Genomic DNA, 23,925 nt, shown 5'->3' with positions numbered 1-23,925 from the left:
CTCAAAGGTGAAGTTTCTGGGGCCAGGGGGTACTCTATGGGGCCAGGGTCCTGTACGCAGCATTTCCGTGCACATCGCTCATGTTTTATGCATGCTAAACCAGTCTCTGTTTGCACTTTTTCTCATTAGCATACTTTTTAAAACTCCAGAGACATTACCATACTGTCAGCTTACCGCACCAGGAGTTAAAAAGAAATGCAGGCTGAAATTCAGGGCCCATCTTTACTCACATGGGATGAGATCAGGGCTAGCAGAACTCAACGCGCCCAGCTATGATCATCGCTGGAGCCTCGCAGCCAGACAAACCATGCCACGCTAAGAGCTGGATTATTTCTTTTCAACTCAGTTAAAGGCTTTAGTTAGTACTACTTTTACTGACATATGATGTCAGTTGCACTTAGTGTATTATCTTGCTGTAAACCTCTTTGGGTTGCACTTTGTTCACGGAAAGCCATCTTATAAATGTAACAGAGCACGTGCTATAGGGCAGGAGCTTCACTCCCCATGTTTATTGCTATCAATAATCACAGTAAATACCACAAGATCATACAACCATTTAAATGAGTTAGAACTGTGCATTTCTATAAAGGGGCAGTTGTATTTCTTACAGTGCCGCATTGCAAATTACATTTTAAGCTTATCATGTGATGCTGCAGGTCAGATGATTTTTTTTTTTAAAGATAAGAAAACAAATCTACTAAGAAAACAATGATGAAAAGTCACAAGATTGTGTCCCATGCACAGACCGTAGAAGAGATGGAAGTGACCCTAAAACCAGCCTACTTTATTCTCATCTGAGCCGTCAGTGGTAAAGCTCCTGGGTGCCTTCTGCTCCAGCTCAGCATCGCTCACCTCTCCCTGACCGTGCATCAGGATCGGTGCAGGCGCTGGAGCGGACAGCGGCACCTCTGCCTACGCCCTGCAGCACAGAAAGCCCCAGCTTTGCGCATTTTTCTTCTGCTTAGACAATAACCCCCAGCAGACAGTTTTCAAAGTCATCATCCCAGGTAAGAAGCACCCATGGCCTTTAGCTCAAAGCAGGCACTTTCTCCCCTCAAAGGAACCAGCCCCAGGCAGAAGAGACCTTTCCGTGGCCAGCACTGTGAAATAGCTCAGCGTGGCCAGATGTTCAGGAGGCAGTAGGACAAATTTCCCAGCACCCCCTCATTGAGGACAGGGGGACCAGTTGGGCAGCAGTGACACAGTGGCCAGAATCAGGGCCCATAACTCCAGGGTTTCAGAAACAGCTTTGGTGATTTAATTTTGCTTTATATTCTCCTCGGTCCCCGGCCCATCGCTGGAACGACAGATCCACGTGAGCTAGGAAGAAAATGTCCCCAAGCAGCAGCCAATGAGGGCTCGTGGCATTGCATCCCAAGGCTCCTAGTTCCAATTAAGCTCAGTTTCCCCCCCCCCAAAAGGGCACAGGAGGAGACCGGCAGGCTGAAAAAGAAACACAATTCTGCCTTTTTAATCCATGAATTTTATAGAAATAAATGGGTCCTTGTTACCCTGCGACTTGACTCCGATCTGCTCAGACTGCCTTTGTTATTTTTTAAATACAGACTGAAGGTGGCAAAGTCCAGGCTGTGTTCCTGTTGCAGTTGGGGGGAGTCCGTGTCATCCACCCTAGAAAAGCCACAGGCTGCACTCTGCCTATTAGCGTCACTGTTATAAGAACCCTATTTTAATTGGCAGGCCAGCCTGATATGACCCTCGAGCAGGGCTTCCCAAACTGTAGGCCACGACACCCCCCCCCCCCCCATGAGGTCACAGAACTTTCAGCAGGGGTCATGTGTATCTCAACCAGGCAGCAGCATTAGTGGGGTGGGGTTGTGAGCCAGTAGGTGCTCACAGGCCCTGCAGGGGTCCCGCCCTCCTCCGCCTTTCTCTTCTGTTACCAGAAAGCTCTGCAGGAGGAGGGCCTGGCGTCTCGCTGCAGGACATTGTGTGCTTGCACTGGCTCAGGGACTCCGTGCTGACTTTTGTTACTAATGCTGCTGCTGCTGCCTGCAGAGCGCTGGCAGCTGTCTGGCTTGGGACCAGGCCTGACCTGACGGGAGGTCTGAGTGGGCGTGGGCCAGTGGAGATTCCCACTGCTCCTCTGTCCTCACACAGCAATGGTGACAAGGACAGCCTATGACTTCGGGAAAGCAGGGGTTAAACACAAGCTTTGTGGGGGCAGGGTAGGGATGGTGAAGTTGAATAGTTGCTGTGCATGGACCTACCACATCGGGCATATGGTCTTTTCCTGCCATCATGTTTCTAGCCTACCCAAGAGAAAAATGTTGCTCCTTTCATGGGCCTGCCCTTCCTCTTTTCACCTGCTGTCATTCACCTTTAGCCCAGGACCAAGAGGAAAATGTTGCTGCTGACCCTGAGCTGGGGGATTTTTGGAGGGGGAGCTGTTTCAAAGGAGGGGCTTGAGGGATGGATCGGGTGCAGAGGAATGGGTTGTGGGTAAGGAGATAGGGTGATGACAGAAGATGAGGTAGAGGATACGAAAGAAAGGTTGGATGGGAAAAGGTGAAGCGGGGAGGTGAGAGAGGGGATGAGAAAATCAAAGAAGGGCTTAGGAGTGGGAGAGAAGCAGCCGTGGTGCTACAAAACAGGCTGGAGGGGATGGGGGAGGAGAGGAGGTTCTCTGGAGGGAATCAGCTGGAGTGCGGTGAGGGTGGCAGTGGAGTGACTGAGGGGGACTGCAGTGCTGCTGATTTGATTTGGTCATCGTGTAGGGTCAGGTGATTTTTCAAGGACTACAACAGCGTTACTTACAGTAGGTAAAGGCTTGAGAAGCCCTGCCACAGAAAAAGCTCGGGCAGCATCTGAAAGATTTACATCGCACAGGAGCTACGTTACTCTACACAGGAACAAAAACTGACGCGGAGGCTGGTGGCGCCTGCCAAACTAACTGGCTCGCGAGGACGATGCCCCTTAGGACGTGGAGCCCTGGCCTTAATAAATGTGTTGGCCTATAAGGCGGCACCAGCCTGTGCGCCATTTTAACAGTTTACAAGAGTGATTTATTATAGCAGACAGACACCTCTGGATAAAAATAAGCAGTTACACACAGGTAAAAACGGTTCTTCCAAAGAGCACCAACATTAATCACAGAGAGAAAGGGGGAGGGGGAGATCTGCTCCAGGCCAGCCCTGCAGTGGACGCTGGGCAGAGAAGGTGCCCCCCTGTCTTCTCCGCTCTAGTGCTTGCTGTCTTTCTTGGGCTTCTTCTCCTTCTTCACCTTCTTCTCTTTCTTCTTTTTGTGCTCGTGGCCCTCCCCATGCTGGTGCTGTGACAGGAGAAGCGAGATTGAAATGTTAAGGAGCCTGGAGGGGGGGAGGAACGGGACTCGGCCTGTTCTGCAGGACCTTCACACGCATGCAACACACCAAAGTCAGAGCAGGTGCAGGCTCCACGGATCGCCCCCCCCCCCCCGGGGACGTGAGCCCAAACACACCTCAGCAGGGTAAACTAAACTCGCCCTGCCCCCAGCGGCAGGCGGCGAGGACACAAGAGCTCATTGGGCGATGAGCGGCTTGGGACGGCGTCACGTCCCTCTCACGAGCTGCTGCCTCCATGCCTGCGCTGTATTGCAATTAACTGCATCCAGGACCGCGACAACAGAACAGCCGTGCTTCCCCCTGTGGCACTGCTGCCTGGGGCGATTGGTTTGCTGCCTTTGGGGAGAACGGAGGGGAGGGCGGGGAAACATATTTTCTGCTGCTTGTATAAAGGACCCAACACAGCTAGTGCATATCTTCAAAAAAAAAACCAACCCCAGATTATCTCCTCCCCTGAGGTGTGGCACCCACAGCGGGGCTGCTGATTATACAGCCGGCAGCAGTCCAGAAAGGGCTGCAAACTGGTTTGGATTTTCAGGCCAATGACAAATGTTAAGCTTCTGGTTTTGCATGTTTGTCTGCATTCCTTGCTGGCCCTGAAAACTCTTGTCTTCCAATTTCAAAAGGATCCCCACCCCCTTGATACATGAACTGGGTTTCAGTGTGGCCTGGATTTTCGATAACCGCTGACAGACAGGAGCCACAACAGTTACAGAAGCAGTAAACTAAACCAGGCCAGGGAAAGTGGCCAAGAAAACTTCCATAATAAGGCCTGCATAATCTGAGCCCCCGCCCATAAGATGTGGAGCAGCAAACGTTATCAAGATTAATTTCTGGCTAAAGTCCTTAGTCTTTTAAAAGCTAGAAAAATATTATAGCCTAGAGCTGCCACTTATTATGAGGTCCGTCACCAGTGAGAGGAGTCAGGAGTGAGTTTGGGGAGAGGCAGTGCTGCAGTCAGAAGGAGCGAAGGGGGCGCTGCTGTTGATGGGTCAAGTTCAGGGGCGGATTTGGCCTAGCGGGGGGAAATCGGGCAGCCCCCGGTGGGGCCGGTCGCTCCAGTCACGTGGTCTGCCGAGCCCGGCCGTGACAGGGCCACACTCGGCAGACCGCGTGGTATCTCCTGGGCGGCGAATCCCCGGGCCCGTCGTCATTGGGAATCCGCCCCTGGTCAAGTTGGAGGTTGCTCAGGTCGTAGGAGAATCCTGCTGGGCAGAGTGGGAAGCTGTTGAGGATGTGCTGTCACTTTAAACGAAATAGGAAATGTCCTTGATCTTTTCCTATTTTGTTTTGTCTCCTAAACAAACAAAAGAAAAATGAAGGAAATTGTGTTTTGTTTTTCTTTTGTTTTGTTTTAGAGAAGCAGCTACCACCAACATTAAAAAAGAAAGCCATTGGGTCCTGGCCTCTTCTCTCACCTACCAAAGCTGCCCCCCTACAACTTCCCCCCACCTCTCCAACCTAGTTCTTACCCCATCATGGGGCTTCCAGGGGAAGGAGCTATCCCCGCTCCTGGAAGACTCGCCACAGGCTGGAGGAAGGCCTTTCATTTAAGCACATTTGGTGGGCGGGAGGAGGAGACAATTTATTTGTGTTTTCCTGTTATATTTTCTGGGGTTTTTTTTTTATTTTATTTTGAATATATGAAACGAAAAACAAAAACGAAAAGAAACATTTTCAAGTATTCACTCCTAGAAGCTGTCACCGGTTCTTGCTTCTTTTATCATCAGCTGCCTCTGATGGGCTCAAGTAGGTCAAATCCAGTTGAGGACTGGAACTGAACCCTCTATAAACAAAACTTACTTAGGATAAAGGCGCAGACCCAAGAATCCTACAGGGTCGGCATAGCCGTGACCTGTTACCAGATCTAACTGGTTGGATTTGACGCTCCCGGAGAGCGCATCTTCAGCCATGGGTCAAAACTTCTTATGATGTGGAGGCAGACACAAACACCACCACTTATTGCATCTGGACTGAATGGACCGCACTTGCCGGCTAGGTTCATGGTCATCCTTTTTCTGCAGCGACTGGACTATGTTTTGTTCTGAACTCTCACTACCTTGGCAGAAAGCAAGCACTTGAGAAACAGCCGGCTGCTGCCCGGCTTCTTCACCAGAGCTTCTAATTTCTAAATTCTCTGTGCTCGAGCGTGTCAGCGTGTTATGCCTCGAAACCAGAAGAAGCAGACTACATGCACGCACACCGCGGACAGGTCAGGGCTCACCTTGCCTTCACATTCACTTCCACTGGAGCTGGAGCTGCTGGAGTCGCTGGAATGTCCACCTTTCTCCTGTAATGAGAATGCAGTGAGCCAAGGGCACACAAAGGCTCCACAACGGCAACCAGAGGGCAGGGAGTTCAGGGCTAGGTTTGAACTGTTGAGGGACGTTTGCCGGGTGGTGCAGTAACCTGCTTGGGACAGAAAGCCAGATCCCACTGCTGACACTCGATTCAGGTCCCAAGATTTGGTCCATGGGGAGAGTGGTGACCCTTTGGTGACTGCACAACATTGGGCACTTTTTCAATGCTATATAAATGGGCAGTGGCCTGGCAGGCAAGCAGATAGAAATGAGCAAAGCAATAAATGGATGGATGGACCCAGTGACCTTCATCTACCGACACTGTCTATGTTTCTACAGCGTGACAATCTTGACAGCAAAAAGACCAATTACCCCATTATAGCTTAAAGCTAGAACAGCTGTCAGCCCCTTCCTGCTCTCTCTCTCTGAATAAGTTTGTCATCTCCCTCTTGTTTCTGTATTTGCTGGGCAGATGTTTTGTTCAGCTGCAGGCAGTGAACACGCATTTCTCTGGTTACCTTATGCCCTTTGCAGTGTTCGCCTCCGTGTCCATGCTGCTCGTGTCCATGCTGCCCGTGCCCATGGTGCCCGTGCTTCGGGTCATGCTTCAGATCTCCACTTTTCTTCTGAGTGCATCCTGAAGAGACAGGACACAGTGTTTTGAGGTACTCTTTTGGCTGAGTGCAGCAGAAAAGTTGTTCGTGGCACCTATTGACTGGACTAAGGGACCGAATTTACTAAGGCTTTTCTCAGACCCTGTGTCTAAGAGGGAGAAAAGCTTAGTACATCAGGCCCTTAATCTATTTCTGATTGACTTTGGGGAGCTGTGCGCCCTTCATGAGGTCAACAGATTACAAGCCAAGGCTGATCTACACTTTGCTTTGATCTGATAACAGGAGCAGAACTTGCCAAAGTCAGTCACAAATGTATTTAATCCAACAAAAAGGCATTGCCAGGCACTAATTGATTGACTTTATTTCTACGTATCTAAGTGAACCAATGGGCCAATTCCAGTCCTAGAGAGCCACAAACAGGCCAGGTTTTCAGGATATCTACAATGAATATGCATGAGATAGATCTGCATACAATGGAGGTAGTGTGTTAGGATTTGTGGACCCTTGTACTGTGGTGAGATTGGGTTAACCTACAGGGAAGGCCTGGAAGGTTCCCACTGACAGCTGGCAGAGGATTGCTGGGCAGAGACTGGACAGGAGCTTCACCTATACAAACCTCTTTCCCCTCAGGTTGAGCCCTCAGGTTCTGGGGGCTGGCAGGGCTTAGGGGAGAGCCTCTGAGGCAAACATAAGCATTGGCCCAGTATCAGGCAAGGGTTGGGGCAGGCATCAGACAGAGGCAGAAGGCAAGCAGCAGGCAAGGATCGTTGGAAGTCCAGGCAAAGGTCAGATCCAGGAGTCAATCATAGGGCAGACAACAAGAACTGTTCCTGCCACAGTGGTAGGAGTGGCAGCTGGAATGGTTCAAGAGAATCTCGGGCATCACAGTGGCTCAAATCAAACAAGTTCATAAGCAGGAAGCAATGCGTCACCAAATCGCTGAGCCAACCTCCTGCTATCCATTTATGGAACCTACACACAAATTCACCTTTAATAAATTCTGATCTAAGCCAGTCCTTGTGACCTCCTAGCCAGATGAGTTTTCAGGATATCCACCATGAGTATTCATGGGTAAGGTCTCCAAAGTGCGCAAATATCCCCCAGGCACGTTCATCCTGAAAACCCAACTGGCTATGGAGGTCACAAGGACAGATTTGGAAAGCCCTCCCATCTGGCACCAACCTCAGATGTCCAGCAAACAGCCAAGTCAGAAATGCACTAAAAAAAAAAAAAACAAACAAAAAAAATCAAGACTGGAGGAGCGGGTTGTCTGCATTTTGGTCAGCGGGGTCACGCGTGAGTCAGAGTCAACTGGAAGGGCTTGGAAGGGACCCAGTATAACATACCGTCATGTCCTCTTTCTCCACTCTAACCCGAATCAGCATTCCCCCAACCTAAAAATGCACCTGACAATGGATTTCTTTGTAGTCTGCAACAGCCATCATGCATTATGAGTGACGCTTTAAAATATTTTTTTCAAACACTTACCAACATTAAAAATAGCTTATTGATCTGTATTAATTCATTTTATATGTATTGCAGTTGATAAATACACAATATCATATAAAAAGTAAACAAAGAACAAGTCACAGAAACATCAGATCCAATCACATAATAAAATTAATAGCAATGTATTCTTTTATGAATCCTCTTTTCTAAAATGCAGAATATATCATAATGACAATAAAACAGCAATAATCATAAGAATCAGAACTAGGATTGTTCATATTATAATCTAACATGCAAAAAAACATATATTCAGATTCTGGTGTCACCTCAGTATCAGCAAAACAAACATCTTCCACTGCCAAGCACTTTGGGAATTAATACAAACCCTTACAAAAATATAATAAAAAACCATCTAGAACCTTGCTGTACCATACCATAACAGTAACTTTCAGAACTCAAAACAGCAGCAACCTTATCTATGAAAAGATAGCAAGGCAAACATAGCAGGCCCTAGAACATTAATACACCACCTACTAGGCAAACACGTCGGACTGCTACAAATCCCTACAGAGAAACTACACACTAGCCGAAATACTGCACCTCTATCACAGATAGAATATACTATAAATTAGAAACAGAAACAAGCAGACAAGATTGAAATGGAAAACCCAAGAAACCAGACTCTGTGAATAGTGGAATACTGAAGAAAATGTAACATACAATTCTATAAGTAATGCATGTTCTCAAAGACGGCATATTTCAATTGCTGAAAGTCAAAATAGTTTTTTTTACCTTTGTTGTCTGATCTTATTTTTCTAATCAGCTGGTTGCAGTCTCTCTTTTCCCCTTGACTGTCTTTTCCCAATTGCTTTTTCAAGGTCACTCTTATTCTGTTTATTCTCTCTTCTTTTCTTCCTCCCCCATACAGGCTCCCACTCCCACACACTCTCTCTTACCCAGGGCTCCCACTCTCATGTACTCTCACATGCAGGTTCCCACTCCCACACACACAGGCTCTCATTCTTATATGTTCTCTCTCACATGTAGGTTCCCATGCCTATATGCTTGCTTCTTCTCACATCCACAGGATCTCAAACCCACATTCTCTCTCTCACACCCACACACACTCTCCACTCCGCATTCTCTCTCTCAAAAACATATACAGACTCACTCCCACATGATCTCTCTCACACACATGACACACAGGGTTCTCACTCCCAACCATGCTCTCTCTTTCACATACACACAGGCTTCTCACTCCCATGCACTCTCTCATGCATACACAAACACACACACACATACAGGCTTCTCACTCCCATGCATACACACACTTCTCACTTCCAAGCTCTCTCAAACATTTACACATGCTTCTCACTCCTATGCGCTCTCTCACGCATACACACACACAGGCTTCTCAGTCCTACATACTCTATCAGGGCTCTCCCTCTCTCCTCGGCCTCCTTGCTGCAACAGGCCTCCTTTTCGGCTGCACAGGCTGAACTCTGTGACGGCCCAGCGTCAGGCCTCCTCTTCTCGGGCTGCTTGGGATGAGCTCTGCAATGGCCCTGCATCAGACCTCCTCTTCTCAGCGCCAGGCAATGCTGATTGGGTGGACCTGAGCCCAAAGGCCCACTCATGGCTACGCCACTGTCTCAAGATGTTAAGAGAAGATCTGGGTCCATTCTTGAAGTGTTTAGTTCATGCCTCACTAGCTCAAGGGGAAACTCCAGAGGCCCTTAAACTAGCTATTGTTTGACCTTACCTATAGAAATTGATTCTGACTTATAACAAACCATCAAGTTACCGACCTATATCTTCTCTTCCTGTGTTAGCAAAGGTACTGGAAAAGCTCATTCTAGTCCAATTTCAGGATTTTCTGGATGATAACTGTGTGCCACATGATAATCAATTTGTTTTTCGTCCAAGACATAATACAGAAATCTTACTTTTCTCTACCCTTGACTCCATTCCTAGGGGTTTCAATGCTGGGACCCTATACATTCTTATATAGTTGGATTTGTTGGTTGCATTTGCTATGGTGCATCATTCTATTCTCCTATCTCGGTTATTTTCCTCGGGGATGACAGATACATTCTTCTCTTGCTTTCAGTCTTTCCTATCCTATCGAACATACAAGGTGATGATTGGAATGTACATACATTTTCAGTGGGAGTCCCACAGGGAGCTATGTTATCTCCATGGCTCTTTAACATTTATTTGAGACCCCTGTGTGAGATTATGGCATCGCTGGAAATCTCATTCAAGTTATTTGCTGATGAAATTCAATTTTTTTCCTATTGATCCATCGTTTGATACAGCATTGTGTAAATTGACTAGATGTTTTCAGTGACCAATTGTTGGTTGTCAGCAAATAACCTGAAATTAAACGTCAACACAACAGAGGTATTTGTTTCTCTCATGCCAAGAGGTAAGTGATGTCCCATTCTACTGGACTTGTGATGACATCACGAACCTGATCAAACTTCAAGTGAGAGATTTGGGTGTGATCACCAATTCCTCTTTATCGTTGCAACCACATATACAAACCGTGATCCGGAGTTCAATTCTTTAAACTTTGTCAGCTGCGATCCCTAAAATCCTTCCAGAATTCTGCAGATTTTTGCTTGATGACCCAGGTACAGGCCCTGTGCTACTGAGTGTGCAAACCATGCAACTGCATGGGGCGGCACACCCGGGAGGGAGGTGGCTGCGGTGAAAGGGGCCCACCAAATGGAGCAGCAAGAAGCTTGTGCAGCCACCAGTGGATCTCATCCCACTGGTGGCAGAAAAATGGAAAGACCCACATCACACACAGCCTGAAGAGGAGAGAGCCATTCTGTGGCCTATCCTTATGTGCCAGCTGGCCCCATGGTGCTCAACACTCACGGTGCTAGCACTTCCTGTAGGCTCATCTCGTGAATGAAATTTTTAAAACGTATTATATGAGTTTCTAATTATTATTGGATGCCATTCTATTTGTCAACTGTTTGGCAATATTCTTATTATTAGCATGGTTTATTATGATTCATTTATATTTCTTGATTTTATTTTTTGATGATTTAGGAGGACTGATGAGGTTTCTGTTTTTCCATTGCATATAGAGTCTAGGTTGCTACAGTTTCCAGTTCAGTTTCTGTCTACACATTTCTGTTTGTATTTTATGATCTCTTTATTCTGTATTTGGCAAGGGTCTATCTATGTTCATCATGTAGAAGTGAGGCGAGGTATTCTGTTAACATGTAGTTTCTATGTAGGAATTTAGAGCAGACTGGATTGTTCTGCTTTCCTAATAGGAGGTGTTTTAGGGTCTGGTGTAATATTTGCCTTTTATAGATTGGGTTATTCCTGTTTGAGTGCTTGCAGTTAGTACTGCTGTGGTATGGAAATTTTACTATATTGTTGTCATTTAGTTTACTCAAAGCTGTCATAAGAACATAAGAAGTTGCCATACTGGGTCAGACCGAGGGTCCATCAAGCCCAGCATCCTGTTTCCAACAGTGGCCAATCCAGGTCACAAGCACCTGGCAAGTACCCAAACACTAAGTAGATCCCATGCTACTAATGCCAGTAATAGCAGTGGCTATTCCCTAAGTCAACGTGATTAAGTGCCCAAACCACATCTAACACACAATATAACAGGCCTAATACTATAAGGGTTCCAAGTATCTTTTTTTTTTTTGCATGGTTTTCTGGTTGGCACCACCGAGTTGCATGTTTTTCTGTACAACAAACTAGTGCCAGCTACAGAGCTCAGCCAGCACCAATTTTATGTACCGGTAATAGGTGGGGAAGGAGCACCTAGGGGTCATTCCTGCACAATTCAGAAATTTTGGATCTGTGGGTGGGGTAAAATAGATTTGGGGAGGGGTTAAATTTTGATAGTTCAGATTGTTGGAGGGAGCAGGGCTTTTTTTGATGGTGAAAAGGGCCCTGGGACAGAACATGAGACTGACAGTTTCTATAGGGCGTTGGTTATTGGAGAAAACACAAATTTTGTGTTAAAAAAAAACAAACCAGAACAGGGGGAGGGTGCAGCAGGGCAATTTCTCACACAAAGCAGCAAAAAAAATGCTAGCACTGGCCCTACTCAGGTATTGGTACTTCCTACATTAGATTACTGCAATGCTATTTTTTTTAGGTTTGCAGAAATCTAATTGCTCACATTAGGACCATATATCTCCCGTTTTTGCCCATTTTCATTGGCTTCCTATACAATTCATGATTAGCTTTAAAATCTTGGTCTCGTGCTTAAATGTCTGCATGATTTAGTTCCCCTGGGATTCTCCTCTGTTATTTGTGCCTATCAACCTGCTCGTCCCTTAGGCTCGGCTGATAAATCATTGCTAGAAATCCTGTTTATCAGGCAGGTTCGTCTGAAGGAAGCTCGGAGCTTATTTCTGCAGTGGCAGAACCTAGTTTTTGGAATGCCTTACCTGATTCTTTAAAATCAATTCAAGATTTACTCACGGCTAGGAAACTACTGAAAAACCTTTTCTCTTTAAGGAGGCTTATGCAATTTCTTAGTATGTGGCTACTTTTTCAGTCGAAGGAAGTTTGAGAGGTGAATTATGTTTGGTACTAGTATGGGTGGAGTATATTACTAGACAGTACTTTCTAAAGTTTTTTTTATATAAATTTGTAAATGTCATTTTACTATTCAATCTGTTATGGTTTTATTTGTTGTTTGTAATAATTATGTATGTCCTTGGGACCCTACTGAGATTTTGTGGATCAGAGGGCTAGAAATTGTACAAAATAAATAATTCTAAAATCTAAATAACCCATCATCTCCCCAATAGAAAAAGCATACCAGAAAAGAAAGATTTTATGATTTGCTTTTTTCATGGTGCAATCACCCCCAGATCTCTGCCCTAATGTATACAACCTGTGGACATAGAAACTGCAAGGAGATACATAATTTAACAGATAAGGTCATAAAGGAGGAATCCTGGTTTACACCCCCCCCCCCCCCCATTGCATCCATGGACTTGTAGCTCTTACTTTTTTTTTTTCCTTTTAAGAAAATCTGAAATTACAAAATTATCAGAATCACTGGGAGTGAAACCAGTCCCTTAGGACTGGGCGCCTTACCTATAATACAAGGAGCTGACAGATTGCTTTTATCTAATTTTGAACGATGATTTCACCCTCCCTCACCAACGTTTAGGTAAGCCAGCGCTAGGAGATGCCTCTCTTAGGTGCCGCGGCCACACCCTACCTGCACCTGCGCACCTCTTATTTACAGAAGAGCGCGCTCTCCCTCGCGCTCTCCTTGAGCACCCTTCATCCTGGCCACGGGAAAAGGCGCGCCGAGCCCGGGATAAACTGAGCTCACGTTTAGATCACACACACACACACACAAAAAAAAAGAGTCTTTTGTTTTTCCGGATTATTAGCCAAAGGACGGATTACTGCCAATTCTGCTTAATTAACGGTAATGTGACAGCGAGGAAATACCGGTAATAAGTGACAGTGAGGAAATCAAGGGCTCGTTTCATAAAAGCCAGAAGATGCGAGGAAAAAAAATCCCCCCCTCACCTGCGGTTGATTTGCAGTCCATGGCGATCTCGAGCTCGGAAGAGAATAAGGAGAAGGAGCTGCAGGAAGGCGGGAGGGGAGTTGGGTGGGTGGGGTCTGTCTCCTCCCCCTCCCCTCCCCTCCGCCGCTCCAGCAATGGGGGAGTGAACGCTACGTTGGCCCTTAAAGCACCAGCAGCACTAGCTGCTGACTTCAACAGAAAAACAAAAATCCCTCCCTCAGTTTATTGACTCTGTGGTGTGTTGATTTTCTTCCCGAGCCTTCTTCCTTTTTATTTTTTGTCCTAATGTATTTCATTTGTATATTTTAAACTTTTTTTTTTTAAATATCGTTTTGTGCCTCCCTGTTTCGTTTTGTTGGGGTTTTTGACTCCAAAGTTTCTGCTGGCTCAATGGCCGCCAGCCTCTGCGGCGGGTTGGAGAACCTCCTCCTCAAGGTTTCAGGCTATCCTTGTTGAATATGCTTGAAGAGTTTTGCATTCATTCTGCCTCAGTTGTTTTCAGATCTCTCTCATGCACATTCCTTTAGGATAGCCTTCAAACTTGACCAGCCTGTGACCCCGGAGGACTGGAGGTTCCCTGCCCAGACTGGACAACAACACCACGGGCCACGAAAGAATACCTAGTGCAGGGGTAGGCAATTCCAGTCCTGGAGTGCACAAACATATCTGAGGTTTAGGATATCCCCCAGGAATATCCACTGCCTCCATTGACTGCAAATATATATATATATATATATATATATATATATATATGACGAGCCCTGACCTAGTGGCAGGGCTGTTGGAAGAGTATTTTGTGCCCTGGGCACTCTTCGGTCATGCACCCCTCTTCTCAGTTTACCTATTGTGACAATCCCAGCGCACTGTTCCCTCCGCTCAGTGACATTGGTTCCAACCCAGCACTCCCTTCTTCAGCGGCATTGGCTCTGGCACAGCATCCGTCTGTGCTTTGCGTCGGTGGGATTTGGCTACCCCTAAAATTGGCTCTTTTAGGAGCTTGCCTAGTGTGCCTAATAGAAGCACCAGCCCTGCCTAGCAGTTAGTGCAGCAGATTGAGAACTGGAAAGCCAGAGTTCAAATCCCACTGCTGCTCCTTATGATCTCAGGCAAAGCTCTTCACTCTCCCTTCCCTCAGGTACAAAGTTAGATTTGAAGTCCTCTGGGGACAGGGAAATAGTTACAGTACCTAAATGGAACTTGCCTTGAGCTAGAAATGAAAAGGCCTCACGGCTCCACTTCTTCAGGCAGCCCTGCCACTACAGTCCCAGTCCTTGGCTGGGACCTCAGGAAACAGCTCCTTCTGGAACCTGGGGGATGTGTGCACTCTGAGTTTGGTCGCTAAATGCCACCAGGGCCTCTGCAGCATCCCAGCCCTAGCCATCTGGCAGAACAGAAGCCCCAACTCTGGTCCTCTGCACAGCACTGCCAGTGGACCGCTGCCCTTCCCTCCCCCACCCCCACGTTTTGTAACTTCTCCTTCCCGGAATCTGCTCTCCAGCTGTCCGTGCTGTATTCATGCATTTATCTGTGCTGGGCTGGCATTAATGGGACAACCAGAGAGATGGCCTGAGGGTCTAACACCCGATTCCAAGGCATGTTTGTGTCCCTGCGGTGCATCTCTTCCACAGACAAAAACAATGAGAGAAAGAGGAAGCAATGGGGCCTGTGAGCATGTGCCTGCTGACCGGTAAAGCCCTGCATGAGATTCCTTATTAACAGGAAGTACATGTGGCAGGAGGGGGGCAGGGCCACTCCCAGCCCGTGGTCCAGGAAAGGTGCTTCATGTCACTGCCTCCACTGAAGAGGTGCGTTGGGCCCAGATGTGGTGAGGGGGGGGGGGAGGAATTGGATGAATTCCTGGGAGAGTGAAAATGAGAGGGTCCCTTAAGGTAGGGGATCGTAAATATCTGAGGTGAATGGGAGTGCATGGAGGTTAAAATTGGTGGATTTTTGCTGGAGGGAGGGAGTAAACAATTGGACCTGAAATTGAAAGGGGGCAGGGGGAAAGGATCCAGGATTGGCATGGGACAGAAAGGGGGTGGTGCGGGGGGGGGGGGGGCATACTGCTGAAGAGGACCTGGGATAAAGGGGAGGATGCTGGGGAGCAGGTCCATCACAATGGGTGGGCAAGCAGGGCGAATGCCCTGGGCACTGCCACACTGCCCTTTGCAGCCAGTCCTGTGAGGCAGTGCGCGTGAAAGCCCAAACAGGAAGAGGCTGCCAAAAGTAACCCCTGCCCTGGGTGCTGAGGGGAGAGGACCTGAGAATGGGGATAACGCACTCCGTCCCAACATATCTAACACCGTCCTGTATCACCGTGATGCAGGCATACACTTCTGACAAAGAGCTGCTCTTCCGCTCTCAGTGGCGCAGCCTCTGACCTTTCACGTTTTGGCTCTGGTCCATTCCCCTATGAACAGGATCACTACTAGCTGAGTCATCTCCTTACAGGTGCAGCAGTTACAGGGCCTGGAAGCACTGAAATCGCTGTCACTCTGTGCTCCCCTGCGCCTTTAAGAAGGCTGCCTTGGATGAGAAACACTACTGCCTTGGGCTAGGCACCTACATGTTTAAGATCTTCAAAGCCTTTGTTTACTTTTGGCAGGTAATTATTTATCCCCCCTTTCTCAGCCCCTTCAAAGGTCAGGAATGCCTGGGTTGGGTGGAAACATACTTACATAATTGCCTTTTAGCAGCCTCGGATACAAGGTAGTTGCCTTAACCACAGAGGTGAGAATGAGAGACAATGAAGAGACAAGAAATAGATACAGGGTGACCAAAATGATAAGGGGCATGGAATGGCTGCCCTAGGAGGAAAGGCTAAAGAGGTTAGGGCTGTTCAGTTTGGAGAAGAGCTGAGGGGGGATATGATAGAGGTCTACAAAATCATGAAAGGACTTGAACAAGTTAATGTAAATCAGTTATTTACTCTCTCAGATAATAGAAGGAGCAGGGGGCACTCCATGAAGTTAGCAAGTAGCTCATTTAAAACAAACCAGAGAAAATTCTCTTTCACTCAGAAAATAGTTAAGCTCTGGAATTAATTGCCCGAGAATGTGGTTACAGCAGTTAGTATAAATGGGTTTAAAAAAGGTTTGGATAAGTTCCTAGAGGAAAAATCCGTAAACTGCTATTAATGAATAAGCAATAGTAGCTTGCGATCTATCTAATGTTTGGGTACTTGCCAGGTACCTGTGACTTGGATTGGCCACTGTTGGAAACAGGATACTGGGTTTGATGGCCCCTTGGTCTGACCCAGTATGGCGTATCTTATGTTCTTATGTTTTAAAAGGGTCTTGAGCCATTGCCATGAAGATCCTACAGAGGCCAATGTAATAAGGCGCACTGACATTAGTGCAGGTTTTTACTCCTGTTTTAGCATGTATTTTTACAGGATAAATTAACACTGGTATTTAGAGGGGGTTTTAACTCCGAAAAAAATGAGCGATAAATCAGGAGTAAAAACCAGTGTTAAAAACAGCACAAGTGCATGCAAAAGTTACCTGTTGCTGTGCCCAGTTTGGTACTCCGCCTCAGACCCAGGAAGGCATTAAATTTCCAGTGTAAGCTCTCTGGGGGACTCATCTACAGCTGAAGAAAGCAGCTGGGGTGAGCACCTACATGAATACACTGCAGTGTACCAAAGTTGGGATGCAGTGTATACTAAGCAGCTGAAGGTGCCTGCTTTACAGCACTTACACTTTCACCAGCTGTAGGTGCAAACCCCAGAGAGCTTATGCTGAAAATTAATCTCCTTCCTTAGTCTGAGGTGGACTAAACTCACATTTCTGGTGGCCAATATTTTTCTATTGTTGTGCCCAGTGTGGTAGCAATAGCTCAACACTACCACATGGGCACAGCAATAGAATGACTTTGGCCAACAGAAATGTGAGTTAACTTTTACTCCACCTCAGAACCAAAGGTTAAATTTCCAACGTTATGCGAGCTGAAGCAATTTCAATTGCCCCCAGCCACACACACACCCCGGCTCTTGCCCTCCCTAACCACTCACTTCTCCCCCTCATACTGTCTTGCCTCCACTTCCCCTACCCTTCTTTCATGCCCTCTTATCATCCCTTGTCTTTTTCTTCCCTCCTCTCTTACACTCCACATTCCTTCCCCTCTCTTCCCACCCTCCTTCCATTCCCCTTTCCTTCCCTTCTCACCCACACTCCTTCACTTTCCACCCTTTAATAAAGTGGCCTTGCATGTGAGATTGTGCCCAAGTTGGGATGCACGGTGCCAATCTCACATGCAAGGCCATTTTGCCACAGTGCCATGCTTTTTGTTCAGATCTAGGTGCCTGTCCCATTGTGGAAAAGCAGGCAAGTAAAATCCAAGTATAAGCTGTCTGGGATGAGCTCCCACAGCTGAACATTATGCATTGGCACTGTGGCACAATGGTCTTGCATGCTAGATTGGCGCTGTGCATCCTGAGTGTAGGTGCCAACCCCAGAGAGCTTACCCTGTGATTTAACTAAGCCCAAGACTGCATGCATGGCCATTTTGTTCACACTCCTTCCAGCTTCAAGTACTTACCTCATGATGCCTGTTTTTCAAGCACTTTTCTGCGTTAGTGTGGATTTTTAAGTTAACTCACATTTTTAGCACATTTTTTTTTCATTTAGTGTGCCTGGTTCTATATGCATGCAATTAGCTTACTGTATTCTTCCTTATTGTGGATTTCTTCCATGTGTGTTAAATAAAACCCATGCTAAAAATGTTATCAGCCCCATAGTATGGAGTGAGTGGTGGTGGGAGGCCCGCTGGTTCACAAGGCCCACCCATGTTAACCTTTGGCCCCACAAAAATTCAATTCTGGCTACACCACTGCTTTATGTATAGCAGTGACATATCCACATGGGGCTTTGATGAAGATCCGCTCTCCAGCTGTCAGTGCTGTATTCATGCTTTACATGTAACAGTGTGACACCTGAATGGGGCTCTGATAACGATCCGCTCTCCAGCTGTCAATTCTGTATTCATGCTTTACATGTATCAGTGTGACACTTGCATGGGTCTCTGATGAAGATCCGCTCTTCACCTGTCCATGCTGTATTTATGCTTTATATGCATCAGTGTGGTGCCTGTATGGGACTCTAATGAAGATTCATTCTTCAGCTGTCTGTGCTCTCCCCCTCCTATACGCTTTCCCTGGCTCCCCTGTTACTTCTCTGTCTGCCAGTTTCTGCTTCTCCTTTTGTTGAGGAGCTCCATCAGCTGCACCAGCATAGTTCCCTCTAAGATGAGCGCTTGAGCGATCGCTCATGCATTTCAGAGTGTTGCTCACATACATTTTTATTTGTGCTGTATACAGCAATCCAGTGCTAATACTGGAGCTAAAAAATTATTGGTTTAAAAAAATTGTTGCTCACACACACACACTCACAAAAAAAATGTGCAGACACCTAGTCACTCCTTGGAGGGAACATTTTCCACCAGCCCCACTACTCATTTGTCACTGGTGTCACACTGACACCTTGTGGCCTCTACGAGTATATGCTCCTTTCCCAGAGTGACAGATGCTGGGTATTATTATTTAGGATCTTCCTTGGGAAAAGACTGAAAGGAAGAGAAGGGATGTTAATGTCTTTCTGTTCACTGGCACTGAAAAAATTTTTTTTTTTACATTTTTTTTCTAGCACTGCTGTTTTGAATTGAGAACAGGGAATACTAGAAACCGAAGCTGATGGTCATTCCATTTGTTGGACTTTGAACTTTTGGAAACAGTAGAGGGGAGTTGTGTTTGGGAAGGGAAGGGTAGGGCAGGAGCTAACAGATAATATAATATGGCAATAAAATGTTATTCTAGTATTGAAACAATTATATATCATGTGATATTTCACAATATACTGTTTGCTTTTATTCAATAAACAAATTTCAATCTACAATGAGAACAGGTAAGGAAATGCTTAGCGGGTGACTCATAAGAACATAAGAAACTGCCATGCTGGGTCAGACCAAGGGTCCATCAAGCCCAGCATCCTGTTTCCAACAGAGGCCAAACCAGGCCACAAGAACCTGGCAATTACCCAAACACTGATGCAATTAATAGCAGTGGCTATTCCCTAAGTAAACTTGATTAATAGCCGTTAATGGACTTCTCCTCCAAGAACTTATCCAAATCTTTTTTGAACCCAACTACACTAACTGCACTAACAACAGCCTTGGGCAACAAATTCCAGAGCTTTTTTGTGCATTGAGTGAAAAAGAATTTTCTCCGATTAGTCTTAAATGTGCTACCTGCTAACTTCATGGAATGCCCCCTAGTCCTACTATTATTTGAAAGTGTAACTAACCGATTCACATCTACTCGTTCAAGACCTCTCATGATCTTAAAGACCTCTATCATATCCCCCTCAGCCGTCTCTTCTCCAAGCTGAACAGCCCTAACCTCTTCAGCCTTTCCTCAAAGGGGAGCTGTTCTTCCATCCCCTTTATCATTTTGGTTGCCCTTCTCTGTACCTTCTTCAACACAACTATATCTTTTTTGAGATGCGGCGACCAGAATTGTACACAGTATTCAAGGTACGGTCTCACCATGGAGCGATATAGAGGCATTATGACATTTTCCGTTATATTAACCATTCCCTTCCTAATAATTCCTAACATTCTGTTTGCTTTTTTGACTGCTGCAGCACCCTGAGCTGACAATTTGAAAGTATTATCCACTATGAGGCCTAGATCCTTTTCCTGGGAGGTGCAGTTTAAAAAAAAAAAGAGGGGCCAATGTAATAATAAGCTGTCTATTAAAATGCACACTAAAGTCTGCACACAGTTTCTTAATCCATATCTATACAAATGGCATGCTAATGCACCAGGAGTTTAAAAAAAAGCACCCTAACCCAAAAATGTACCTTAAAAATTCACTAGTACACACAAAAAATATGATTTATGCACATAAATCATGTTTTCTGTGCATGAATCCTGAGTACAGGACCCTTCACCACAAACTCCAGGCTCAGCCCCAGAGAATAGCAGTGGCCCCAGGAACTTTACTTCTGACCAGGAGTTAAATGTTGAGCATTAAGAAAACAGGAGCTAAGCCTACTCACCTCTCTGCATTGGGGGAGGGGGAGATAACAACCAATCCCTGTATTAGCACTAGATTTAAGGGCACTAACCAATAGGACATGCAGCGTCAGGAGTAAGGTAAAAGTGCAAGCTCTGCCAAGTGAGCACACCTTATTACAGCAGACCCAGAGTTTGGTAAATCTGGCCCACTGATTTGCAGTAGTAAGCTAAGGAGCAAAGAAAGCAAATTATTAAAGAAGTTTTAGAGAACCTTTCTTAAATAATGTCCTCACTTGTTTCCTAGTGCTGTTGCCCTTTCAGTCTTATTCTTTCTCTCCTTCCCTTTTTATCAAAACAAATGTTACTTCTTTTCTTGCGGCCCAGCTGATTCCTCTTGCTTCTTTGACATTCCAGCTCCGTTGCAATTGGCCTCCGTTGGGCTACAGTGCCATGAGCCTTCATTTCAGACTTCTCAAGTCTTTTCTCCTGTTTTACAGTCCCCTCCCAACTCACTTTGCCCAGTCATTGAAATAACAGTCCTCAGCTGAGAGCTATGTGCCAGGGCCTTCTCTGTAAACCAGCGAACCTATAATCCCAAAGCCAGCAGAGCCAAGTCACAGCCTAATTGAGTTCACAATAAAATCTGAAGGTGGCTTAAACTGTTCTGCAGTAAGAGTCTGCGGATGTGAATGTGGCATGTGATGGCTCTGGCTACAGCAACCAAGATTTAACAAAAAAAAAAAGATCTGAGGGGAGGAAGACCTATGTGAGCGATGCCAGCCCCTGGGAACAGCTGGTGTGAAGCCATGAGTCGCTGTATTGAGATGGCCAGCTCCCAGAGCCAGTGCAAGTCTTCTAACCCTCACTTACACCCTGGCAAACATCCCCATCTCTTGCCCTGCTCAGAATTCAGCTCTCATTCTCCTCTCACCCCCTGCCAAGTCCTGCCTTCCTCTCCCTTTGCCCCTTGTCCACAGTGCCCGACGTCTCCTCTCTGCTTTTCCTCCCAGCATTTCCTCTTTCTCTGCCTTCACTCCTCGCTGAGCATGGAAGCAACACCCCAATCACCTTGCCCCCTTCTTGCAGTGCCCAGCATCCTCTCTTCTCCCTGGGAGCCAATTTATCAGAACGATCAGGAAAGCTAAACACAACACAAATTAAATTACCCCTCCCTGGTCACAGTGAAGGAGCTTGCTCCACAGTGCTGGCACCTATGTCTATCTCTATCCTCTACCTGACCAGAATACTCCCTCTCTCCCCTCCATCCTCATTTGTCCATCACCCTCTCTTCACATCTCTCCACCCACTCAGCACCTTTTCCCCCACCCATCCAACTTCCTCTCTCTCTTCACCCCCACTACGGGTTTCAGCTCTTTTGAGTGCAGTGGCTGCTCAGGCACCCCCAATATTGAGCAAACTGCTTCACTGTGACAAAGGAGGAGCAATTTGTGTAGAGTTTAGCACCCCAATCATTTTGAAAAATTGGCTCCTCTGCCCCCACATCTACCCAGCATCCATCCTCTTCTCTCTTGTGGTGCATTGCCTTTAAAGTGGACAGGCAAAACCTGAAGATTTTTCCTGCACCTTCCAAAAATTGTAGCACCCTAGGTTGCTCATGGAAGTCTTTCAGCGCCTCAGACAATTCTGGTTTTTAGGATAACCATCATATGTCAATTAATGCATGGGTGGGAGAAAGCAATGGCCTGGTGGCTTGGGTGTAAGTGCTGTGCACTGTCTTGCAGTGGGATTGATTCCCAGACCCGGACTTTGCATCCTGGGTCAACCGGAGCTAAGACTGCTGCATTCACAGCCACTCAAGGGAGGCAGTTGCAGTTGTCACACACTCACTGGCCAGATATAGGGACCATGACTGCAGAACTCCATAGGGAGCTCTGCTGCATGGCCCCTGCCTGAGGACTGTTGCTACAGTGACTGGGCTCAATGGAGAGGAGGGAGAAGAGAGAGAGAGAATGCTATAACGAAGGAGAAAAATCTGATGCCTGGTTACTTATTAATGAAGGCTTAAGCAGGGCCAGCACATCCCAATAGATGGACTAAGCAGTCACCTAGGGTGCCAACCATTAGGGGGAGGCAAAGAACTGCCATGTGGGGCAGCGAGTGGAGCCTATCCCCCTCGTGGATGAGAGGAGTAGAGACTCAGCGAGCAGCACCCATCCTGCTCACAGCCGAGAGAAGCAGAGTCTCGGTGGGCCACCAGCATCACCTCTGCTTGGGGCCGATGCATTAAATGAGCATTGAAAATGGGCTTTCAGTGTTGGGCACCCACTTTCTCAACGCATGCCCAGCCACCTCTCCTGGGTGCACAATTCAATATTTAAATGAGGGGTCGCGCTGCCAAGGATGCGCTAGGGACAAATGTTCGCCCCTAGTGCCTCCTTGGCAGCAGGCGCCCAGAAGTGGTGGTCAATTTTATGAGCGTCCGTTTCCCTAACCTGACTGTTGGCACTTTTTTTTTTTTTTTTAACCTTTTGGATACTCCAACTTAATGCTCTGGCACATTTTTTTTTTTTTTAGATCTGGGGAGAATAACTAATAGCCCTTATAGCATAAGGAGTTGTGGACGTGCGTCCAAAACGTGCGTCCCACCATGGATTAAACAATGCTCTGGGCTGAGCGCACTGTTTTGCATCAGATCCTTTGTGTGTATGTGTGAGAGGGTTTGTGTGTATAGGAGACAGCAATGGTGTTAGTGAGAGAGAGGGAGGGAGCCTGTGTAAGCCTGGTGCCTGTGTGAATGAGACAAGGAACCTAAGTGTGTGTAAGAGAGGGGGGGCCTATCTGAATGAGATTGGGGCTGGAGCCAGGGTCTGAACTGGGGGGGGGGGGGAGGCACAAGGCTTGCCTAGGGCGCCTAATACCCTTGCACCCACCCTGGGCTTAAGATGCCGGGATCCCAGCAGCCGCTGCAACTCAACTGGAAACCCAGAGCAGAAGGAAACTACTGGACCCAAAAAATGCCTGGGGATATGTCTTCAGAAATGAAAACCAGATCTGGGCTCAGCCCTGGAGGATAACAAGCAGTTATGATATTTCAAATTGGTCTGACTAAATGCTACTCTTGCTCTAGGTCATAAAATGCTTATCAGCAGCATGGGGTAAAACATTAACTAATTATGACCTTATCACTGAAGGACTGACTGCTGAGGGCTAGGACCAGCCTCTATCAGCATATGACTGGAAAAGAAGTAAACCGAAGACTTATTTAGACTGGGTCGTCTTCAGGAAGGCGTGAAAGGTGTGATCAAATCTGCACACGTACACAAAATATCCTTCATCCCCGCCTATGACTGGAAGGGGGGCTCTGAATCCGTAAATGGGGAATGCTGTGACTCCATGGGATCCTGGGTCTCTTGGTGGGTTTATGGCGGGACCCAAGACCCTGTGGAATTCTGCTCTCCGGATGTGTTTTGGGAGGAAGCTGGGATCCTGAAATCTGCGTGTGGAGGAGACAAAAACAGTACCGGGGATCCCTACTGAGCAGAGGATGAGCACTAGGGTAACCATCATGGAGCAGCCGTTCCGCCCAAAACAGCAGTATTGTGCTTCCAAACTGGCATGGTTTCCTGCGCAGAGGGGTAGTTACAACACTGAATACCTTGCTGGACAGATTAGATGGCCTATTGTGGACTCTTATCGGCCATCATGTA

At 46.8% G+C, this 23,925-nt stretch overlaps 1 protein-coding gene across 2 annotated transcripts; it reads right to left on the bottom strand.

Moving 5' to 3' along the window:
* Positions 1-480: 480 nt before the first annotated feature.
* On the bottom strand, positions 481-13,380 carry LOC115072968 (histidine-rich metal-binding polypeptide-like). 2 transcript variants are annotated; one of them, XR_003851904.1, is made up of 4 exons: positions 12,796-12,814; positions 6,160-6,278; positions 5,566-5,631; positions 481-3,289 (listed from the first exon to the last, which is right to left on the bottom strand). XR_003851904.1 is itself a non-coding variant. In XM_029571027.1 (4 exons), exons 1-4 carry the CDS (start codon positions 13,262-13,264, stop codon positions 3,200-3,202), a joined length of 297 nt encoding a protein of 98 aa, XP_029426887.1. In that variant the 5' UTR covers positions 13,265-13,380; the 3' UTR covers positions 481-3,199. The 2 variants fall into 2 exon arrangements, 1 of the variants encoding a protein (XP_029426887.1); XM_029571027.1 differs by lacking the exon at positions 12,796-12,814 and adding an exon at positions 13,243-13,380.
* Positions 13,381-23,925: the final 10,545 nt, after the last annotated feature.

The sequence above is a fragment of the Rhinatrema bivittatum genome, chromosome 11 (genome assembly GCF_901001135.1).
Source record: "Rhinatrema bivittatum chromosome 11, aRhiBiv1.1, whole genome shotgun sequence".
In the NCBI taxonomy this organism is placed as follows: Eukaryota; Metazoa; Chordata; class Amphibia; order Gymnophiona; family Rhinatrematidae; genus Rhinatrema; species Rhinatrema bivittatum.
This window is presented reverse-complemented; position numbering and strand designations above follow the sequence as displayed.